This window comes from Myxocyprinus asiaticus, chromosome 6 (genome assembly GCF_019703515.2).
Source record: "Myxocyprinus asiaticus isolate MX2 ecotype Aquarium Trade chromosome 6, UBuf_Myxa_2, whole genome shotgun sequence".
Classification (NCBI taxonomy): Eukaryota; Metazoa; Chordata; class Actinopteri; order Cypriniformes; family Catostomidae; genus Myxocyprinus; species Myxocyprinus asiaticus.
Genome location: NC_059349.1, coordinates 22,089,250 through 22,110,788, shown reverse-complemented (window position 1 = coordinate 22,110,788; position 21,539 = coordinate 22,089,250). Strand labels below are relative to the sequence as shown.

The 21,539-nt window shown below is 37.0% G+C and overlaps 1 protein-coding gene across 1 annotated transcript in view; it reads right to left on the bottom strand.

Moving 5' to 3' along the window:
• Positions 1–7,115: 7,115 nt before the first annotated feature.
• Positions 7,116–21,539, bottom strand: part of LOC127441884 (collagen alpha-1(XI) chain-like) — a 116,417-nt gene continuing 101,993 nt past the window's right edge. Inside the window, exons 55-67 of the mRNA XM_051699427.1 lie at positions 20,491–20,544; positions 18,427–18,534; positions 18,155–18,208; positions 17,366–17,419; positions 14,909–15,016; positions 14,379–14,432; positions 14,247–14,282; positions 12,615–12,668; positions 12,218–12,467; positions 11,856–11,968; positions 11,693–11,761; positions 10,667–10,900; positions 7,116–8,901 (exon numbers count right to left, since the gene is read on the bottom strand). Of these exons, the coding sequence (XP_051555387.1) occupies positions 8,755–8,901; positions 10,667–10,900; positions 11,693–11,761; positions 11,856–11,968; positions 12,218–12,467; positions 12,615–12,668; positions 14,247–14,282; positions 14,379–14,432; positions 14,909–15,016; positions 17,366–17,419; positions 18,155–18,208; positions 18,427–18,534; positions 20,491–20,544 (1,335 nt within the window). The 3' untranslated portion in view covers positions 7,116–8,754. The remainder of the gene's footprint in view (positions 8,902–10,666; positions 10,901–11,692; positions 11,762–11,855; positions 11,969–12,217; positions 12,468–12,614; positions 12,669–14,246; positions 14,283–14,378; positions 14,433–14,908; positions 15,017–17,365; positions 17,420–18,154; positions 18,209–18,426; positions 18,535–20,490; positions 20,545–21,539) is intronic.

Genomic DNA, 21,539 nt, shown 5'->3' with positions numbered 1-21,539 from the left:
CAAACAAAAGAGAGGCGACTGTCCTCAGTGGGTTATATCGTGGGTTGTTGCTTCACAAACATCGAACACTGCATCAAAAATCCCTTGCACTTAGATGATGTTCCATTAAACTTTTCCAGGAAAGCAAGTCGTGGGTTGGTAGTGAAGGTGTTTTCAGAGAGGAAGGGTTAATTACCGGAGTGGGTTGAGATGCCTGTGGTGGTTGTTCCGGAGCTGGAATGTGGAGGTTTTGTAAAGCCTTTACTAATTCCTCTGTTAAAGTAGTCAGCCGGGTGAGTTGTTGCTGATGAACCACCAACACATTTGCTTGAGCGGAAACCTCAGTAAACAATTGAAGGAGCGCCGCTGGATCTGTAGTTGGCGAAGTCTTCTGTAACACAGACTCCGAAGAACTGAGGATTAGATCCATGTGTGGTTTATTAGTGTGCAAATCATAGACAGGCACGGTAAATCTCCAACAATGGAACAGCGTAGACAGATCAGAGACATGGTCATAAACAGGCGAGGTTCAGGGCAGGCAGCAAACAATCAAAGTAGAAATCCAGGTAAACAGATGTAATCAAAGGCAGACAGCAGAGAATCAAACGGTGGGTAAACAGGCAGGAGTCAAACACAGGCAGGAGTCAAACACAGGCAGGCAGTAACAACAGTATAAACACTCAGAAATGTCAGCTAGGCAAAACAAGACTTCACAAAGAGCTGAGTTAGTGTAGTGCTTAAATAGTCATCAGAACTGGGAACAGGTGTGGGAGTATTTAGTCCAGGTAGCCATGCTGGGAAGTATAGTTCCTGAAGCTCTCAGAACTCGGGTGAGAGAGACCTATGGTGGTGAGTGGAGGAAGTCCTTGAGTTCATGACATACTTATATTTTGTATTTTAAATACGTAATCCTGTTACATGTATTCCGTTACTCCCCAAAACGGAATATGCATTTGGCAGACGCTTTTATCCAAAGCGACTTACAGTGCACTTATTACAGGGGACAATACCCCCAGAGCAACCTGGAGTTAAGTGTCTTGCTCAAGGACACAATTGTGGTGGCTGTGGGGATCGAACCAGCAACCTTCTGATTACCAGTTATGTGCTGCTGCTGCCACCACCAACACACTCTCTCTCTCTCTCTCTCTCTCTCTCTCTCTCTCTCTCTCTCTCTCTCTCTCTCTCTCTCTCTCTCTCTCTCTCTCTCTCTCTCTCTCTCTCTCTCTGTATATATGTAAAAAACAATACTCTGATTTGTCAGCAATGTACCCAACCATTCTTAGCTCCACTCTTCTCCACAATGGTAACCTCCAAAAAAAATTAAACATGATTGAAACTCCTCTAAATCCCAACATAACAGAACATTAAACATTAACAAGTCTCCTATTTGTTTCATTTAGCATTGAAATACATTAAAATAACACTTTATTTTACATTTATTAGCCCAATCCAATCCCATACAAAGCATGGTTGGAATTGGAAATCCCTGCCCGGTTTTAGAAATACATTGATGCAACAAATATTATTCACATAGTCCTAACACAAACGGAGTAAGTAAACATAAATGGACTGAACACAATGAAATCAAGTTGAAACCAAAAGTTAAGAATTAGCTCATTTTAACTAAGTTAATTGAGCAAGCTGTAAAAATCACATACAGTGAACAGCATCCTTTAGAATTCTGTATCAATTTAAACATTTCATAGCAATGTGATCATATCACTTTTTGATGACTATATTGAATATCACTTGGACTTTACACAATATAATTACAGTTGAAGTCAGAAGTTTACATACACTTTAGTCAAATACATTTAAACTCAGTTTTTCACAATTCCTGACATTTAATCATAGAAAACATTCCATGTCTTAGGTCAGTTAAGATCACTACTTTATTTAAAAAATACGAAATGTCAGAATAATAATAGAAAGAATGATTTATTTCAGCTTTTATTTCTTTCATCACATTCCCAGTGGGTCAGAAGCAGAGGTGGGTAGTAATGCACTACATTTACTTCATTACATTTACTTGAGTAACGTTTTGGAACAATTTTTACTTTTAGAGTGGGTTTAAAAGTGAGTACTTTTTACTCTTACTCAAGTACATTTATAATGAAAAAAATGTACTTTTACTTCTTTATAATGGCAGCATTTCTGTCGTTACTTTACTGGGTTTCATTTTAGTTCATGTGTAATTTATTGAGAGATTATTGAATAGGAAGTTCACACAGCTGCACGCGCTGTCACAGACTGTCACTCAATCCGAGTCTATCACTGCTGCAGCATCAAGCTCTTCAAAGTGAAACACTTTCTTCACTCTGCACAGTGAAAAAATTATAGTTTCATCAAGCAAAGCCTTCATTTAAAACCAAGACAAGCTGATAATTCAAGATGAAAATCTCAGCTTCAACTTAAGGCAGCACATCGAGGTAAGTTGTGGCTGTAATGCTAACATGGGCTTTTCTGTGTAATGCGATGGTCATTTTCAGGGTGATTCTGTAACTGGGCTCTTATGACATTAGTTTTTAAGTATACATTTTTAAATCAGTGCAGCAACATATATGTGCGCTATGTCCCGTGTCCTGTATGACATGAGCAGTATTTACACATTTACTGGAAACTATCGCAGCTACTTCAGGCTGATTAACTATATAAATCCATTTAAACATCAAAGTTAAGTGTAAATGCCTTTTGATCTGCCATTCGTGTGATTGACAGCTGGAGCGCAAACAGACAGCATTTCTGCACGTGCAAAGCTAGGGGCACGAGGCACTCTTGAGAGATGTGCGGGCGCGAGGCGATCGTATGGCGAAGAGAGTGACCGTGTCCGAAATCGTTCACTCGTTCACTATTTCCTATATAGTGAATGGCAGTGAGTGAACGAAATGAGTGAGTGAATTCGGATGCTGACGTATACACCGAGCGTCGGAGCTCTGGGGCTGTCGCAGAAACAACTTCACATATGAACTTAAAATACTTGGGTGCTACTTGTTATTCTTAATATATAATATATTAATGCAATAAATCTTCATTCTGTTTGTCATTTCTAATATATATGTTAATATAAGGAGTAAACACATTTGATCAAATGTACATTATTGTATTCATTTGTTATTCTTTAGTATCTTTAAACTCCAGTACAAGATGGGTAGCGTTTCTGGGCGCATAGCGCCCTCATCCGACCAAATTATCATAACCTACATGTTATAACCATATATTTAAATCATCCACAGAATTATAATTTCCACTGTGTGCAGTCTCCCGAGTTAAAATAATATCACCTCAGTGAATTATTTAGTAAATAAAGAATTCTTCAGCTTAATGGCAAAATTCTGTATAATATAAAGAATACATTTTAAAATATATCTGTATGTATTGCCTCTCTATATGTTATTATGTTAATCAAGTAATGATTTGTCAAAAAGTAATTTAATGCATTCAGCATGAAATAAAACATCGCAGGAGTGAAAGCTGGTTTTTATTTCAGCATTATATATAATGTCCCTGTGGGACATTTTCATGTTTTCACTGTAATGATCTGTTTCTCATCCACACATTCTCATATCACATTGCTTCTGAAGATATTGATATAACCACTGGAGTCTTATGGATTACTTTTATGCTGACTTATTTGATTTTTTTTTAGCTTTAAAATGTTGGCACCCACTCACTTGCATTTTATGGACCAAAAGAGCTGAGAACTTCTAAAAATCTTAATTTGTGTTCAGCAGATAAAAGAAAGTGATACACATCTGTGATGGCATGAGGGTGAGTAAATGATGAGAGAATTTTAATTTTTGGGTAAACTATTGCTTTAAGGGCTCTTTTCAGATCTGGATGAATTTGTCAATAAGAAGAGAGGTTTGGAAACTTTTCTAGTAATTTGGTGATTCACATTCTTCTCTGCATATTGCCCCATGCTGGGCAGGGGGTTGATTGTCTAGCAAAAAATGACAAATATTGATCTTTTTCTCACTCACACCTATCATATCACTTCTGAAGATATGGATTTAACTACTGGAGTCATATGGATTACTTTTATGCAGTCTTTATGTGCTTTTTGGAGCATCGAAATTTTTTATTGTATGCAGAGCTGAGATATTCTTCTAAAACTCTTAATTTGTGTTCTGCAGAAGAAAGGAAGTCATACACATCTGGGATGGCATGAGGGTGAGTAAATGATGAGAGAATTTTCATTTGTGGGTGAACTATCCCTTTAAAGTGATATCTCAGCCATAATTTTATATTCTGATATCATTTCGCAACTCTCATTTTGTTCCAAACCCGTGTGACCCTTTTTATTCTGTGGAACACAAAAGATGTAAGACAGAATGTTAGGGACTCACAGTCTCTGTGACCATTCACTTTCAAAATATATATATATATATATATATATATATATATAAACACATTCACTGAAAGTAAATAATGACTCAGGCAAACATTCTGTTTAATTTCTCCTTATTGTGTTGCATGGAAGAAAGTCATACGGGTCTGGAACAACATGATGGTGAATGATGACAGAATTTCCATTAATAATAATAATAAAAATAATTCTGTAATACATGTTAAATGTGTATTATGTAATGGAATATAGGGGAGTTAACGTCTATTATGTCATTTGTTAAAGTAAGGAGTTACTCACTACTTGAGTACTCTTTTAATTGGATACTTTCTTACTCTTACTCAAGTAATTATTTATGTTAGTACTTTTACTTCTACTTGAGTAATAATTTTTTTTAAGTAATTGTATGTTTACTTGGGGACAGTTTTTGGCTACCCTACCCACCTCTGGTCAGAAGTTTACATACACTTTGTAAGCATTTGGTAGCATTGCCTTTAAATTGTTTAACTTGGGTCAAACATTTTGGGTAGCCTTCCACAAGCTTCTCACAATAAGTTACTGGAATTTTGGTCCATTCCTCCAGACAGAACTGATGTAACTGAGTCAGGTTTGTAGGCCTCCTTGATCGCACACAATTTTTCAGTTCTGCCCACAAATTGTCTATTGGATTTAGGTCAGGGCTTTGTGATGGCCACTTTGTTGTCCTTAAGCCATTTTGCCACAATTTTGGTGGTATGCTTGGGGTCATTGTCCAACTGGAAGACCCATTTGCGACCGAGCTTTAACTTCCTGGCTGATGTCTTGAGATGTTGCTTCAATATATCCACATAATTTCCCTTCCTCATGATGCCATCTATTTTGTGAAGTGCACCAGTCCCTCCAGCAGCAAAGCACCCCCACAACATGATGCTGCCACCCCATTCTTCACGGTTGGGATGGTGTTCTTCGGCTTGCAATCCGAACTCACCCTTTTTCCTCCAAACATAACGATTTTCATTATGGCCAAACAGTTTAATTTTTGTTTCATCAGACCAAAGGACATTTCTCCAAAAAGTAAGATCTTTGTCCCCATGTGCACTTGCAAACTGTTGTCTGGCTTTTTTTTATATGGTGGTTTTGGAGCAGTGGCTTCTTCCTTGCTGAGCAGCCTTTCAGGTTATATCAATATAAGGCTCGTTTTACTGTGGATATAAATACTTGTCTACCTGTTTCCTCCAGCATCTTCACAAGGTTCTTTGCTGTTGTTCTGGGATTGATTCGCACTTTTCGCACCAAACTACATTCATCTCTAGGAGACAGAATGCGTCTCCTTCCAGAGCGGCATGATTTTTGTGTACTATTGTTTGAACAGATGAATGTGGTACCTTCAGAAGTTTCGAAATTGCTCCCAAGGATAAACCAGACTTGTGGAGGTCTTGGCTGATTTCTTTTGATTTTCCCAATATGTCAAGCAAAGAGGCACCGAGTTTTAAGGTAGGCCTTAAGATACATCCACAGGTACACCTCCAGTCAGCCAATTAGCCTATCAGAAGCTAATTGGCTAATTGCCTAAAGGCTTGACATCATTTTCTGGAATTTTCCAAGCTGCTTAAAGGCACAGTTAACTTAGTGTATGTAAACTTCTGACCCACTGGAATTATGATATAGTCAATTAAAAGTGAAACAATCTGTCTGTAAACAATTGTTGGAAAAATGTATTGTGTCATGCACAAAGTAGATGTCCTAAAAGATTTTCGAAAACTATAGTATGCCAATATGAAATCTGTGAAGTGGTTAAAAAAATAGTTTTAATGACTTCAACATATGTGTATGTAAATTTCTGACTTCAACCTATGTTCTCATCTCAAAATATTAATGTATTAAATTGATTTCAAGTGTACTGGTTTAGTATTTTCAGTGGAGCTGCTTTCCCTTTTTTTAGTTCAGGTAAAAAATTTACCATGTTGGGTTGCCACTTGATGTCCAATGTAAAATCTGGGTCCTGAAACAAAACCAGTTCAGTATCACTGCTTTAGACTGACCTATTGATCTGTACTCACGGATCTTTAATTTTGCTCTTGAAATGTAATTTTCATTCAAAAAATGTATTTCAGATATTCTTCTTTAGTCCATTATAATTGTGCTCTCTGTCTGAAAACAACAAAAAGCCCACTCTCCTGAATTAAATGGATGAGTGGATGAGTCCTCATTGTCAAGTGTTTCATATCGCCTTACAAAAATCATTCAATGCTTTTTATACATTCTCTGTGTTAAATGTTCTTTATACTTACAGCTTTGTGTGCAGTTTTACACTAATAGTTTTATCCTTAAGTCATTCACTATAGTCCCTTCCTCAAGCTTTTCTTCCATTAGTCCAGGGTCACTAGTTGTTTGTCTGTTAGCATGCTTTGAGAAAATGTGTTAACATCCAAAGCACAACCAATGCAGGCGCTCTTAGCCTTGAGTTGCACATCAGGTGAATTACAAGAGTTTCTGCTCCAGTGGCTGAACAATAATTTCTGCATGCACTTTTCACCTATAGCTCCATGGCAACATCAGCTATTAAACAAATAGCACAGTCTCAGTTCTAGATTTCATCTTAACAGCAGCATTCTGTAAGTTTGAAGTGTGTCCTAACCTCACTGTTTTCCAAAGTATGCTGTACTAGAGAGTGGACATGGCATCATAAAATGGAATGTGCTTCTAGTGGAAGATATAGCAAATGTTTTTTGTCAATAAAACATTCTCCATGATGGTTGATGGTTTGAGCAAAGATGGTTTGAGCAAAAGTGAAATGGAGTAGAATATCTACTTGAAATGTACCGATCATTTATTCCAAGTTTTACATAAATTATATGTTACACAAATGTGTAAGTCTACTGTCATATATTTGAAGGGTTTTCAGGGACAAAGACAGAACCGCAAACACAATTGAGGCAAATAAAAGATTAAGCAGACAAAAGAACAGTATTACAGAACCACACAAATATGAACACATTTTACCACAGAAATATTTAAATATGAATTTCTAGAATGCAATAAGCTTTTGGACATACAGCACAGTAAAGAGCATGACTGACTGAATCACACAGGTATGATTCACATGATTCAAGAGTCAACAATTATCACTTTGAATACAATACTGTCCAGAATCCATATTCAATATTGTTGAACAGCTGAAAAGCACCTAAAAAATGTTTTGTTTTCATTTTCTGACTAAAAGGGTTAATCAAAGTAACCACAAAATAACAAAAGTTTAACAAATAGCCTTTTTTATTTCAAAATTCCCTGTCTAAAATATATAAACTTGATTATCTAACCAAGGATCTTTATGTACAGGGTTTAATGTCTTTAAATTTGACTCTTATTTTAAGAGATTGAGGTATACTGTGAAGAAATTCAATCTGACATTGAGTTACTTTTCATCAAGTCATTGATTATCACAGCATCATTGCTACCACTTGTGAACATAAAAGCTAGTGGAAATCTTCCGATCTCAAAGTGACAGTGAAATAACTCACTTTCAGTCAATCCTTCACTCAACGTTAGACATTGGACATAAATGCCCATATATTCCTGATAGAATGGATACTCATTGTAAACATAGTGCTTAAATTGCTCAATATTTACAAAAGGGATACTTTATAATTACAAATATGATTTGTTTGAAATGCTTGTTTTATTTTATAGTAGACAGGGACACTTGATTGATTGACATCTGGTAAAGAATGCTGATTCACTGGTGGTTTTCACAAAACGAAAAATGAAACAAAAAACACCTAGAGAAAAGTCTGTTTATAGATACCAATATTTTATCAAATCACTTTTGATACACATGCAAGATTTTAAAGGCAATTGAGAAAGAACAATATTGTACAAAACAATAATTACAGTTTTACCAAAAATGCACTTTCAATAGCACCTTTAATGTTTGTTTGGGTGTTTAGAACAAGAGCACACCACTGTGGTTGTCTTTCTTGAGCAGCACCTGGAGGAGCATCCGTAAAGGATACAGGGATTAGGAGTAGGAATAAGATTGGAAACATATTCAGGATTGGGATTTGGGGAGGGATTGTGATAGAATTAAGGATTCCATTAAGAATTTAAGGACTATGATTGGGACTAAAACAAGGAGTTTGGAAACAGGACAAGGAACCTACAGGTTCTAGGCTGGGTAGGGTGGTGAGAAGGTAAAGGAATGGGTCCTTTTTCTTCTCCTGAAAGTGCGCCACTGTCCACCAGGCAGTTCACATCCTCTCTCACAATTTTACTCCAATAGCAGGTTTAAATCAGGCGATCAGGACCCACCAGGGCGATGAATTTTCCATGGAAGATTACACAGTGTGGGTGCTGGTGTGTGTTTGTGGCAAAAGGAGGGTAATTAGGGGGTGGGGAGCGGGTGCTCTTGGCTGGCCACATTTCTTGACATTTGCCGTAAAGTTAGTTGCCCTTTAGCCGAGAAAGCAGACAGGGCCAACTTCAAACCCAAACCTTTGATTAGTTTCCCCAAAGTCATTCAACATGACATCAATGATGGGCACCTGGTCGATGCGAGGAGTGTTAATTTCCATCACAGATTTGGAATATCCCTGCTTCAGCTGAAATGAGAGATGAAGAGATTTTATGTTATTACAGTCAACGGTGTTATATAGCATTAAAGGATTAGTTCACCCAAAAATGAAAAATCAGTCATTGCTTACTCACCCCTGCATTGTTACAACCCTATATTACTTATATTCTTTTTCTTAACACAAAGGGAGAAATTGTAAAAAAAATAAAAAATAATAATGATGTCATACAATGGCAATTTATGGTGACTACCTCTTCAAGCTTCAAAAGAAAACAAAAGTGTAATTCAGAAGCCTAATTTATTATTCCATTAGACTCATGATTGTTATGAAAGCATACGATAAGGTTTGGTGAGAAACAAACTGAAATCGAATGTATTATTTTGCGAAAATGTGGACTGACCATTGATCTCCTGTGCATGTTCATGATAGGGCATGAGAGCAACAGTTCAAGCAGCCCCCTCGCGGCATGGGATGTTCAAGTGAAAATTCATTTTGTTTATCTAAAAACAGGCCCACCACAGCAATAGTGACAACAGAACACAACACAGCTGCACAATAACCAGAGAACAGAACTTACTATGCATGTCTGAAGAGTTTGTAGTCGAAGAATTTATGCATTACTATGCCCAGCCTTGTTTTTTTGAAACAGAGTCCTCAATCAAACAGAAACATAGATGAGGCTATAGGTAGCCTCAGTCACACTGTGTTCTAACCTGATGGCAAACAACATGCGATATAATGTATCGACCAATTAAGTTCTATTCTCTGGTTTTTGTGCAGCTGTGTTGTGTTCCGTTGTCACTATCGCTGTAGCGGACCTGTTTTTAGATAAACTAAATGAGTTTTCACTTGAACGGCCCATGTCATGAGGGGGCTGCGTGAACTGTTGCTCTCATGCCCTATTATGACACAGGAGATCAACGGTCGGTCCACAGTTTCACTAAATAATACATTCAATTTCGGTTTGTTTCTCACCAAACCTTATTGTATGCTTTCATAACAATCATGAGTCTCATAAAATAATTTATTAGACTTCTGAATTATACTTTTGTGTTCTTTTGAAGTTTGAAGTTGTAGTCACCATAAACTGCCATTGTATGACATCACAGAGCACAAAATTTTTTTTTTTTTACAATTTCCCCCTTTGTGTTAAGAAAAAGAAAGAAAGTCATATAGGGTTATAACAACACAGGGGTGAGTAAACAATGACTAAATTTTATTTTTTGGGTGAACTATCCCTTTAACATAAATGACAGGGCCAAAAGTATGTGGACACCAAAACTGCACACCCATATATTGTTTAATTTCAAAACCATGGGTATTTATAGGGAGTGGGTACTCCCATTGCTGCCATAATATTTCCAATATTTTAGAAAGCCTTTTCACTAGAGGTCAGAACATTTGTGCAGGGCATCAGTGAGGTCAGGCACTGATGTTGGCTTGCAGTCTCCATTTTAATTCCCCCCTAAGGTGTTAATTTAAGTTCAGGTCTGAGCTTTGTGCAGGCCAGTCAAGTTCTTCCACACCAGACTCAGTAAACCATTTCTTTATGGACCTCGCTTTGTGGACAGGGGCATTGTCATGCTGGGACAGTAAAGGTATGTCCCATTCTACTAGAACAGTTTGTTTGAAGAGATTGAATAGCTCTATGCTTGATTTATGCACCTGTTAGTAATGAGTGTAACTGAAATAGCCAAAGCTGTTTATTAAAAAGAAAGTCCACACACTTATACTTTATGTAGTGTATATAGGGATGACCAGCATGTAGATCAACACTGGCAGATTTCCTTACCGAGCAGCCATCTGAAAGAGCCTTGATGAAGGGGTTGTTGTCATAGGACATTTCCTCATCATTAGAGCCCAGGAAGCGCAGCGCCTTGTCATAGTTGTCCGCTTTGGCATCATACCAAGCCACAGACTGATGACATATGTAAGTGAAGTTCTGCCTGGCGGAAGAGCTAAGCAACTTGAGGAACGTCATCTGGACTGAGTTTATGGAGCTATCCTCATCATCTACATAGGACAGCTGAGGCACAGAGAAAAACAGGGATCAAACATCAGCTCTGCACTGTAAAAAAGTTTTCAACATTATAACATCTTTGTTTGCATTCATTTAATTTGTCACAATATTTTTTGTACGTTTTAAATATACTTAATTTACATCAGCATTTACACTCAATGAGCACTTTATTAGGAACACTATGGTCCTAATAAAGTGCCTGACGTGGTCTTCTGCTGTTGTAGCCCATCCGCCTCAAGGTTCGACGTGCTGTGCATTATGAGATGCTATTCTGCTCTCTACAGTTGTACAGAGTGGCTATCTGAGTTACCGTAGCCTTTCTGTCAGCTTGAACCAGTCTGGCCATTCTCCGTTGACCTCTCTCACTCATCAACAAGATTTTTCAGTCCAAAGAACTGCCACTCACTGGATGTTTTTTGTTTTTGGCACCATTCTAAGTAAACTCTAGGGACTGTTGTGTGTGAAAATCCCAGGAGATCAGCAGTTACAAAAATACTCAGAACAGCCCGTCTAGCACCAACAAACTTTCCACGGTCGAAATCACTGAGATCCAATTTTTTCCAAATTCTGATGGTTGATGTGAACATTAACTGAAGCTCTTGACCCATATCTGCATGATTTTATGCACTGCACTGCTACCACATGATTGGCTGATTAGATAATCGCATGAATAAGTAGGTGCACAGGTGTTCCTAATAAAGTGCTTAGTGAGTGTAATTTACTGTGTGGCTGAAAGATATGCTTTCAATATTGGATCAACTCTTCTAGCAGCAATGTAAGAAAACAGTGGGCACTTACGATTTTTCCACGCTTGAATTCACTGAACCAAGATCCTGGGGACTCCTTTGGCCAGTTTGATATTCGAACCTATGAACAAAAGAAACCATGATTGAACAATTCACTAAAACAAGCATGCTCTTTTGATTTTATATAATCACTGATAATGACATTTAGCTCTCACCCCTGAGGATTTCTTATCAGGGTAGATGCAAGTTTCTCCTCCTGCTGTGAAGTTACAGTACACTTTGAAGGCATCTCCAGTGCATCCCATATTGGGATCGATCCAGTATTCTCCTACAGTCAAAAACATGTAGGTTAAGACAAAATTGGCTACTCTGCTGCTGCAATTAAAGAGAGAAGTCATAATGTATACTATATTTTATCTGGATGTACTGTACTTCCAAATCTAACCATTTATTGAACCATTAGGTGTTCAGTTCAGATAGACTTAATGGATTCTTGTGTACTTCATAAGCTTAAATAAACAGATAATTCTGCTTTGATATACTAAAGCAAACTCATAAGCTCAGAACTTTCTCCCACCATCAGGGAAGTCTGGTTGGCTGAGCTGCAGGTCTTTGCAGGTTCTGGCTGGGTTGTCTTGGGTTCCCAGTGGGAACTTCATGCGTTCAATGTCCTGCTTGAGGTTGTTGAGGGAGCCAAACACATCCTCTATTCCCTCCATGCCATAGTCCATAATTCCTGCTGCCTCGTCGTCCTGCATGTCAGGTGACCTCCTCGATCTTTTATTCATCTGGATGGGGAGCGGCTGGATGAAGTCACCGGGTGAGCCCTGAGTGATAAACAATAAAAGAGGAATGATCAATAACATTTCTATTTGGTCAGCTTCAACTCCATAGGAGACATAAGCCAATTAGATTTCCAGCAGAGCTCTCAATGCCATTCGATTTATTTTCAGACAATATAATGTGTCTCTTACAGGAGGACCTGGTGGTCCCATTAAGCCGGGATCTCCCTTCTGGCCAGCTGGACCCTGTGGAAACAAAACAGTGAATGTTAACTAAGATATTTTAACTAATCATTAACCATGTAATATGGAGAGATTCAGTACTTGAAAGACTTGATATTTCCTGTGGTGAGACATGCTATACTCCTTAAACTATCTTAAACTATTTTAAATAGCATTTTGGTACTTCTTTTATTCTTATGTATGCCTTGTGCAAGCATTAATGATCTTGTCACACCGCAGGACCATTTAAAATGAACTAGTGAAGGCAAAAAAGTAGTGGAAAACATAAAAGGAAATGTTGACCAGTCACAGCAGCTAAAAATATAGTTTTCATTATATGCATTCTGTATACACAGTTTACCTTAAAGAATGGATGTTTACATACACAGCTCTGGAACAAATTAAGAGACCACTGCAAATTTATCAGTTTCTCTGGATTTACTATTTATAGGTATGTGTTTGAGTAAAATGAACATTTTTGTTTTATTCTATAAATTACTGACAACATTTCTCCCAAATTCCAAATAAAAAGATTGTCATTTATAGCATTTATTTGCAGAAAATGACAACTGGTCAAAATAACAAAAAAGATGCAGTGTTTTCAGACCTTGAATAATGCAAAGAAAACAAGTTCTTTTTTAAACAACACAATACTAATGTTTTAACTTCAAGAGTTCAGAAATCAATATCTAGTGGTATAACCCTGATTTTGGGTTGCTGTTGGGTGACTTTATGCAACTCCTGGCGCAAAAATTCAAGCAGTTCCGCTTTGTTTGATGGCTTGTGGCCATCCATCTTCCTCTTGATCACATTCCAGAGGTTTTCAATGGGGTTCAGGTCTGGAGATTGGGCTGCCCATGACAGGGTCTTGAACCAGGTGGTCCTCCATCCACACCTTGATTGACCTGGCTGTGTGGTATGAAGCATTATCCTGCTGGAAAAACCAATCCTCAGAGTTGGGGAACATTGTCAGAGCAGAAGAAAGCAAGTTTTCTTCCAAGATAACCTTGTACGTGGTTTGATTCATGCGTCCTTCACAAAGACAAATCTGCCTGATTCCAGCCTTACTTAAGCACCCCCAGGATGATCTGGGGGTGCTTCTGCAAGGCTGGAATCAGGCAGATTTTTAATATTTGTGCCAGGAGTGGCATAAAGTCACCCAACAGCAATGCGAAAGACTGGTAGAGAGCATGCCAAGACGCATGAAAGCTGTGATTAAAAATCAGGGTTATTCCACCAAATATTGATTTCTGAACTCTTAAGTTAATACATTAGTATTGTGTTGTTTAAAAATGAATATGAACTTGTTTTCTTTCATTATTCAAGGTCTGAAAACACTGTATCTTTTTTGTTATTTTGACCAGCTGTCATTTTCTGCAAATAAATGCTTTAAATGACAATATTTTTATTTGGAATTTGGGAGAAATGTTGTCAGTAATTTATAGAATAAAACAAAAATGTTCATTTTACTCAAACACATACCTATAAATAATATTTAATAAATAATATTGCAGTGGTCACTTAATTTTTTCCAGAGCTGTATATATACTGTATAAATATATAAAAGTCCATGGGCATGTTATGCATCATCTACCAACTTACAGTTGATCCTTTGGATCCTTTCTGTCCTTGTGTGCCCTGAAGATAGAAAAACCAAGGAAAACAATTAAGCAAATGTTATGGTGGTCAAATGTATGAAATGATCATAGTACTAGAGTGAAAAACGCAGCTTACCGGAATTCCAGGAGGGCCAGGGGGACCAAGTGGACCAGCAGCACCAACAATACCCTGCAGTCAGTAGACAAAATAATGATGCAGTAGGTAATAATACTCTACTCAATGGCAAGTCTATCCAGTCTATCATCTAAAAAGCCAATACGACAAGATAAGTGCAGAAACATCAAAGATTTAGTGCTCTTTTGAGAGCAGTTATGGCCAATTATGATGTTACTTGTGCGCCCTTATTTACCAGTCATTAGGTCTTTACTGAGAATTCCATTAACTGTCTATGATATGTGATCATTTAACAATATCCTCTTTCTTTGTATTCTAGATGTTTGATGAGCCAATCTTTTTCTAAAGATAAATGATACAGCTTATCTATTCAGGGCAAAATCTCGTTTAGGAATCTGTAATAAACTGTATTTAATATAAAAATACTAAGAAGGCTAATTCTCAAGTGTTTATCAAAAAAAAAAAGAAAAAAAAAAAAAAGAAAAGAGCAGACTCTACCCCTGAAATAAATCACAGTGTTTGTCACTCACAGCATCACCCTTGCCTCCACCAAGTCCCTGAGGTCCCTGCAGTCCTCTGTCGCCTTTCTCGCCCGGCTCACCAGGAGGGCCAATTAGACCAATCAGACCTGGATGACCCTGGAAGAGAAAAGTGATATCTTAATGCTAAGTCACTGTTTTTTTATAGAAGTATGTTGATTTATATCACATACTCATCTTTGGCAACTATTATTATTATTAATCTTGAGAAGATTACATTTCAGATTAAATATTTATGAATTAGACAAATGTAATGAAATGTAATTTGTAAAAGAAAATTTTCTAAAAGGAATATTAAAAAATAAATATATAATAATAATACAAAATACATGTTGACAGAAAAGCTGAAATATTGACATAAATTCACTTAGAATGGAAGTGATACTGTACAACTGTTTCCCAATAGACTTCCATTGTAAAAGGATACTTGTCAACACCTTTTTTTGTATATTTGCACAAACCGAGGGATGAAATTCTATTCTGTGGTAATCAACAGCTTTCCACAGATGCTGTTGATAGAGATTAAGTTAAAGGGGTCATGGCGTGCCTTTTAATTATTTTAATACATTCCTTGATGTTCACTTATGAGTTTTTTTGCACACACGCGCACAAAAAAAAAAAAAACATTTCCAGCCTTATTTTGACTCTCTGTCAGAAACACTTGGTTTTGGTGCTGATTCTCCTTTAAGACTTGACAGTAAATGCCCACTGTTATGATTGGCTCTTTGCTCTTGACTGACCTCTCTCCTTGCAATCTCACTGCTCACAGTTGCTGGGCAGGCTACGGATTTAAGGTAAAGTAGGCATTGATGTTGTTGTGGAGGCAAATATCTACCACAGTGTGACATCACAATGTGGAGGAATTAGAGAATGAATCATTTTGGCAGCTTAGATTCAACAAATACTCACTTCCAGTGAGGAGGAAGTTTTGAGTTCTGAAACTTACAGTATGTTTTTATAGAACAGTGACCTCTTATATGTCAAAAAAATTTAGGAGAATCTGATTCCTCATGTCATGACCCCTTTAAGTAATATTCCTTAAAGAATTTTTTTTTTAATTAAAAGTTTTTATTAACAATACACCAAAACTAACAGTATTCCAAAGACTAAAATGAGACAAACTGAAACACAATTTAGTCCAAAACCTATATCTCACACTAAGTCAAAATTTGTTGACAAAGTTTTTAATGGAGCCATTCACACTGTTCAGTAACAAATCAATGCATACATTACGTCAATGGCTGCAATGGCAAACAACTATTTCATTGTGTGCAAAATACAGCACAACACTCAGTGTCTAAATATAAATCATATTTAAAGCTCAGAGAAACTGAGATTTGCTTAATTGCTAAAGTTTTCTTTCAACACCTGATATATACAGTCAAGGCTAGTTGCCTTCCGCAATATTAATACATAATACACTTTGGCATCTCTTCAGGTTTCTTCTCATAAAACAGATTTACAGAGGTATACTGTATTGATTATGCATTGCATGAAGTGTAACAGTTTAATCTTCATATGACACCACACTTAATCTACAGAACTAAGAGCTTGTATATAGCTTGCCATTATGCACAAAAGAGATGCCAGTAAGGCCAGTTGCTCTCCTAAACTTATAACTGAGCTCAGCATTATTGCAAATAAAAGTTTTGCAGTATGCATAGGATAAGATTAGCAAAGGAAAAGATTTTAACTGTAGAAATCTGGAACTGTGATGCAGAGGTTTATGACTAAACTATGTAAGATTGATGTTCTTGGCATAAGCTTATAGTAAACCTTCCATGATGTATATAACTTTTTCTAATTATAACTGCTAACACTTTGTACATCTTGACACTTTGAATAACTTGTGTTCAGATGTTATTTGACAAAGAGTTTTTTTGGCACTTATTTAGAGTTTGCAGCGCTGGTGTCATCATCTGTATGATTATGCAGAAAAGGAAAGAAAGTAACAAATCATGCTCATGGTAAATAAAAGGCTATTGGCTATTAAAAAAAGCGAGCCCTTCAATATGTCTCACCCCTACCTGTTTAAGTAGGAAATACGGCAACACATGAAGGAAAACAGCACACACCAAGAGATTTCATGGTGCCTTTAAGGACCAGTCATGACCAGCTTATCAGAGAGCCACATCTTTAATTTTCAGTTAAACACTTCATTTTTACTTCTGCAGAAACAATCAATCTACACATGTATATATTTTTTATGTCTTTAAATTCCCATATGTTGCTTCTATGCACTTTGTACTGCTTTCTTGTTTTTTGATTAATAAACAAACTCAAACTCAATAATAATTTTCTTCTTCATTCTTGACTTCTGGAAATAAGAACCTGAAGACTGCAAACATCAAAATCGAACAACTACAGCACTAATACTTCTCATAGATCTTATACACCTTGTAAAATGAAAAGACAGGTTGCTATGAATACTAGTTAAACATACAGTACCTTCTCACCCTTAGTACCAGGGTCACCTTTCAAGCCAGGGAGACCAGGAGGACCCTAAACATTAACAAAACACATGAAGATTGTCACAGTTAAATCCTAAATCATAATTAGACAAATGAAATACAGTAACTCTGCTGGAAAAAAGAGAGCTTTAAGGTGTTGCACGTGATTTTTTTTTTCATGGAAAGGTATGCAAAAAATGTTCCTGCTCCCTAAAAGATATTAATGAAATAAGTGTCATGAGATATCTTACAGGTTTCTGTGACAGCACTAGACTCTGTAAACAGCAAACAAAAATGTGACAGCAGGCCATGGTCTCTGGCGCTTTCTGCCTGTCAATCATTTTGCGCCTTCACATAGTATTGTAGTTGCAGCGAATTATTGAGGTTTAATGCCATTTTTATGCCATGTTGCTCATAACAGTTGTCAGCTGAGGGCACTATTTTGCTGCTGTTGTTTTTGACAACCGCTCTGCTCGATGTCAGTCTTAATAAAGCTTATTTGGAATCTTTGGAATGCGGGTTTTGGAAAGAGGTGGCGTGGCTAATCCAACGGCTCAGCTTGCAGAAATTCTAGAACGGTTAAAATCACTTACAGTACCTTTAAACCAGCCTAAGGTTGTCTTAACTGCAGCCTGGCCAAGCTGCTGTTTAGCTGGTCTCTCAGCCTGACCAGTGAACAAGTCCCAAAAGCCCTCCAAATCCATCAAAACATACCAGCTTAACCAGTTGTTTAAGCTGTTTTCCCAGCAGGTGAACAACATAATACTGCTTGAGCATATCTTCTTACCAGTGGTCCAGGAGGACCGTCTTGGCCTGCAGCTCCAGGTAGTCCCTGCTCACCCTGAATGAACAGACAGTAAGAATTAGCATATTACAGTTATAGACACCTACATATGAAAAGATTATTACAAGGTACAAATACTAAAACATATAAAGTAAAGAGCAATTCCTCTTGACAAACCTTATCATTAAAATTAAAATATTTCTGTGTACCGTTTTGCTCACATAAAATAATTACACTGACAATTTGGACAAAATCAGAGATTCCAAAAGCCATACCACTGGCCCAGGGATTCCACGTAACCCATCAGTTCCAGACTTTCCAGGAGGCCCCTGGGGGCCCACAGGCCCAGTCTTGCCCACCGGTCCCTCAGCACCAGCCTCTCCCTGCATGACAACAATATAAGTAAGGGACAATGTACAGTCAGCCGATCATTATATGTTTGGCGGAACCCTAATAGAAGCGTTAGAGTGGGGACTCCAATTTAACCCATGTATATAGGGATGTGCAAAACTACCAGTTTTCATAATCGACTTATTGGTCGGTTGTTTGATCGAATAGTCAGTAGAATATAACTACTGAAAAACTAGTCGGTGATAATGATAATAATGCATAATAAGGTTTCGTTATGTCCAACATGGTAACAAATGGATATTCAACAAATAAATAGGCTAAATAACTATAACATCATATTGCACAAAACTATCAAAGTAAGAAAAGTAAGAAATAAGAAAGCCTCCAATACAGAGCAGCACGAAACCACTTATGCACATCCTGAATGCAGAATGACACGCTGCAATGTAACCGGAGTGCTTCAGGCGATCCTTGCTGCACATTCAAAAGTGTAGAACTGCAATATAATATTAAGGGTACATATCTAGTTCACAACATCAAGCAGTTTAAACCTTTTTACTGCAACTATTTATTTAAGCAGTGTCCTACAGAATCAGCAAAAGACTTTAATCTCTCCAAAGCAACTCACAAATATGGGAACATTACTCAGAGCAGAGGATTTAACGTCCGACAGTGATCATCTTGAAATGTATTGTTTATGCAGCGCTTTGATTGCTGGAACAACACCACATAAAAAGACTAAACCTAAAGCATTAAAGAGACGAAACATCTTGCAGAGGGCTTTCCCCTGCTGACTTTTATTCACTGTTAGCACAGCAAGTTATCATCATGCAAAAACGTTCTCTAAGAAGTTGTGCCACTTAATTCATTTGAAAAATGCGTCTCCCATTAAAACCACCACCACTAAAAATATTAATGTTAGTAGTCGACCCCACTAATCGACTATTCAGTTGTTGGACGACTAGTCGATTAGTCGACCACCCAACATATTAAACAGAACTCTTGAATGCAATTTTTTCACTGTATAAAAGAGCAACTGTGATCATGTTTATGTAAACATTGCTAACACTTCAAGAAATATTCCAGATTCAATACAAGTTAAGGTAAATTGACAGCATTTGTGGCATAATATTGATTACAACAAAATTGTATTTTTGTCTTGCCCCTTTTTCTTAAAAAAAATATATAAAAGCAAAGAATCTGAGTTACAGTGAGGCACTTACAATGGAAGTGAATGGAGCCAATCCATAAATGTTAAAATACTCACTGTTTCAAAAGTATAGCCCTAAGATGTAAACAGTTTGCATTTTAACATGATTTTAGTGCGATAAAATCGCTTACTAAAACCTTAAAGTTAAAGCCTGTTGTACAACTTCGTTGCCATGATGATGTACTGTAAAACAAACTAAAATGACTGTAAAAATGATGATTTAAACAAAGTTACAGTTCAAATTATACATGAGTTTTTTTAACAGAAGAATTACTGTAAGCCCTTTAATAAAAATATAAGCTTCACATTTTTGCCTTTAAACCCTCCAAAAAAGTGCCTCACTATAACTATAACTATAACTGACTATAAGGACAGACTATTACAATTATTTTTTGTGGTAATCAACATTATTCAACAAAAGCTGTTGTTTGAGCAAAACTTTTATTGAACCCGGAATATTCCTTTAATGAGATGACTATCTCAGTAGTGTTTACTCATAGTAGTGATGACTCATTCTGAAGAGCTCTTAGAAAAAACAAACAAACAAAAAAAGATTTCCTGTCACTTCTTGTGATTGAATCTGTACTACAGGCAGGCTTAAATTGTCTTGGCATCCAATTAGGCTTTCTGGTGCTAAAATGTTTAAATAAGGATTTTAAAATAGCTTTTTAAGTCAGGAACACTCAGTGTTGAGAGAGATTGGATTCATCAGACAAAATCACGCTCAGATAACACATCAAGAGCTCAATGGGATAATAAAGTGAGAAAATTGTCTCACCTTTGCACCCTTCTCTCCTTGCCTGCCTTCTGTTCCAGCTGGGCCAGCAGGACCCTTGAGGAAAGAAAAACAAAACTCAAACTCAGAACCTCAAAATAAGGATGATATGATTTATTTCATATTACAGCTTAAGTGTGTAATTGTTTTGATGTTAAAACACTTCCTATCCCAGCTTAACATGTAGAATCATCTATATGTAAACAATTTCTAGGCTGATTTCCCTGAAAAAAGTGTAAATCCTGTGTCAAAACATTGCTCTGTTTGTTTGAGCATCCCATTCCAGACCAGTCCAAAATAGCAACATTGGCTCAACAAATGGCATGAGATTGGAGTGGGATTATCTGTTTGTCCAATTAAAGGGAAACCTGTTTGAAAGCAAACATTATTATTGCTTTTCAGTTCCGGTGACATTGCTGCCACAGAAATTACAGTCCCAGTATAACCCTGTTCTACATATTAGTAATAGTAATGGCTACCCTGTTGAAAAGACTAACATTGCTGGTCACAGGAAATTCATGCTAGTCTTGCCTGGTCTTTTAAGCAGGGTAATGTTGTGGGCAGGCATACAGACACTAAGCATTACCATCCCCACATTTGTGAATGCTATTAATATGATTGATTATTTAGATAAATCTGTGCTCAACTAGTGAAAGACTTAATGCAGATATTTTTTTATTGCAGCGTGGGCACAAAAACAGATCAGCCAAAAAATTTTCCCTAAAGCACGTAATCAATATGGGTGTGCACATTTAAATTCAGGACACAGAGAAAGCTTAGGTCTGGTGAATGAATCAGCTTCAAGCGCAGACCCATTTAAAGTTGCAAGCAAGGTGGGTAAAAATGGAAAGCCCTGTAATGAATTTTTATAGCTATTAGCTCATGGCTCTGCTGATACAGGAGAATTCAATATTCAGACTAAAAGCATAACATGTCCATACATTGTCCATACATCCCCGTTTGTCTCAGTATACAGTATGGCAATAAACCTCACTACAGAACACCATTTAAACCAAATTCTTTTTAAAGTTTTAAGTTTTTTGGTGCTTTTC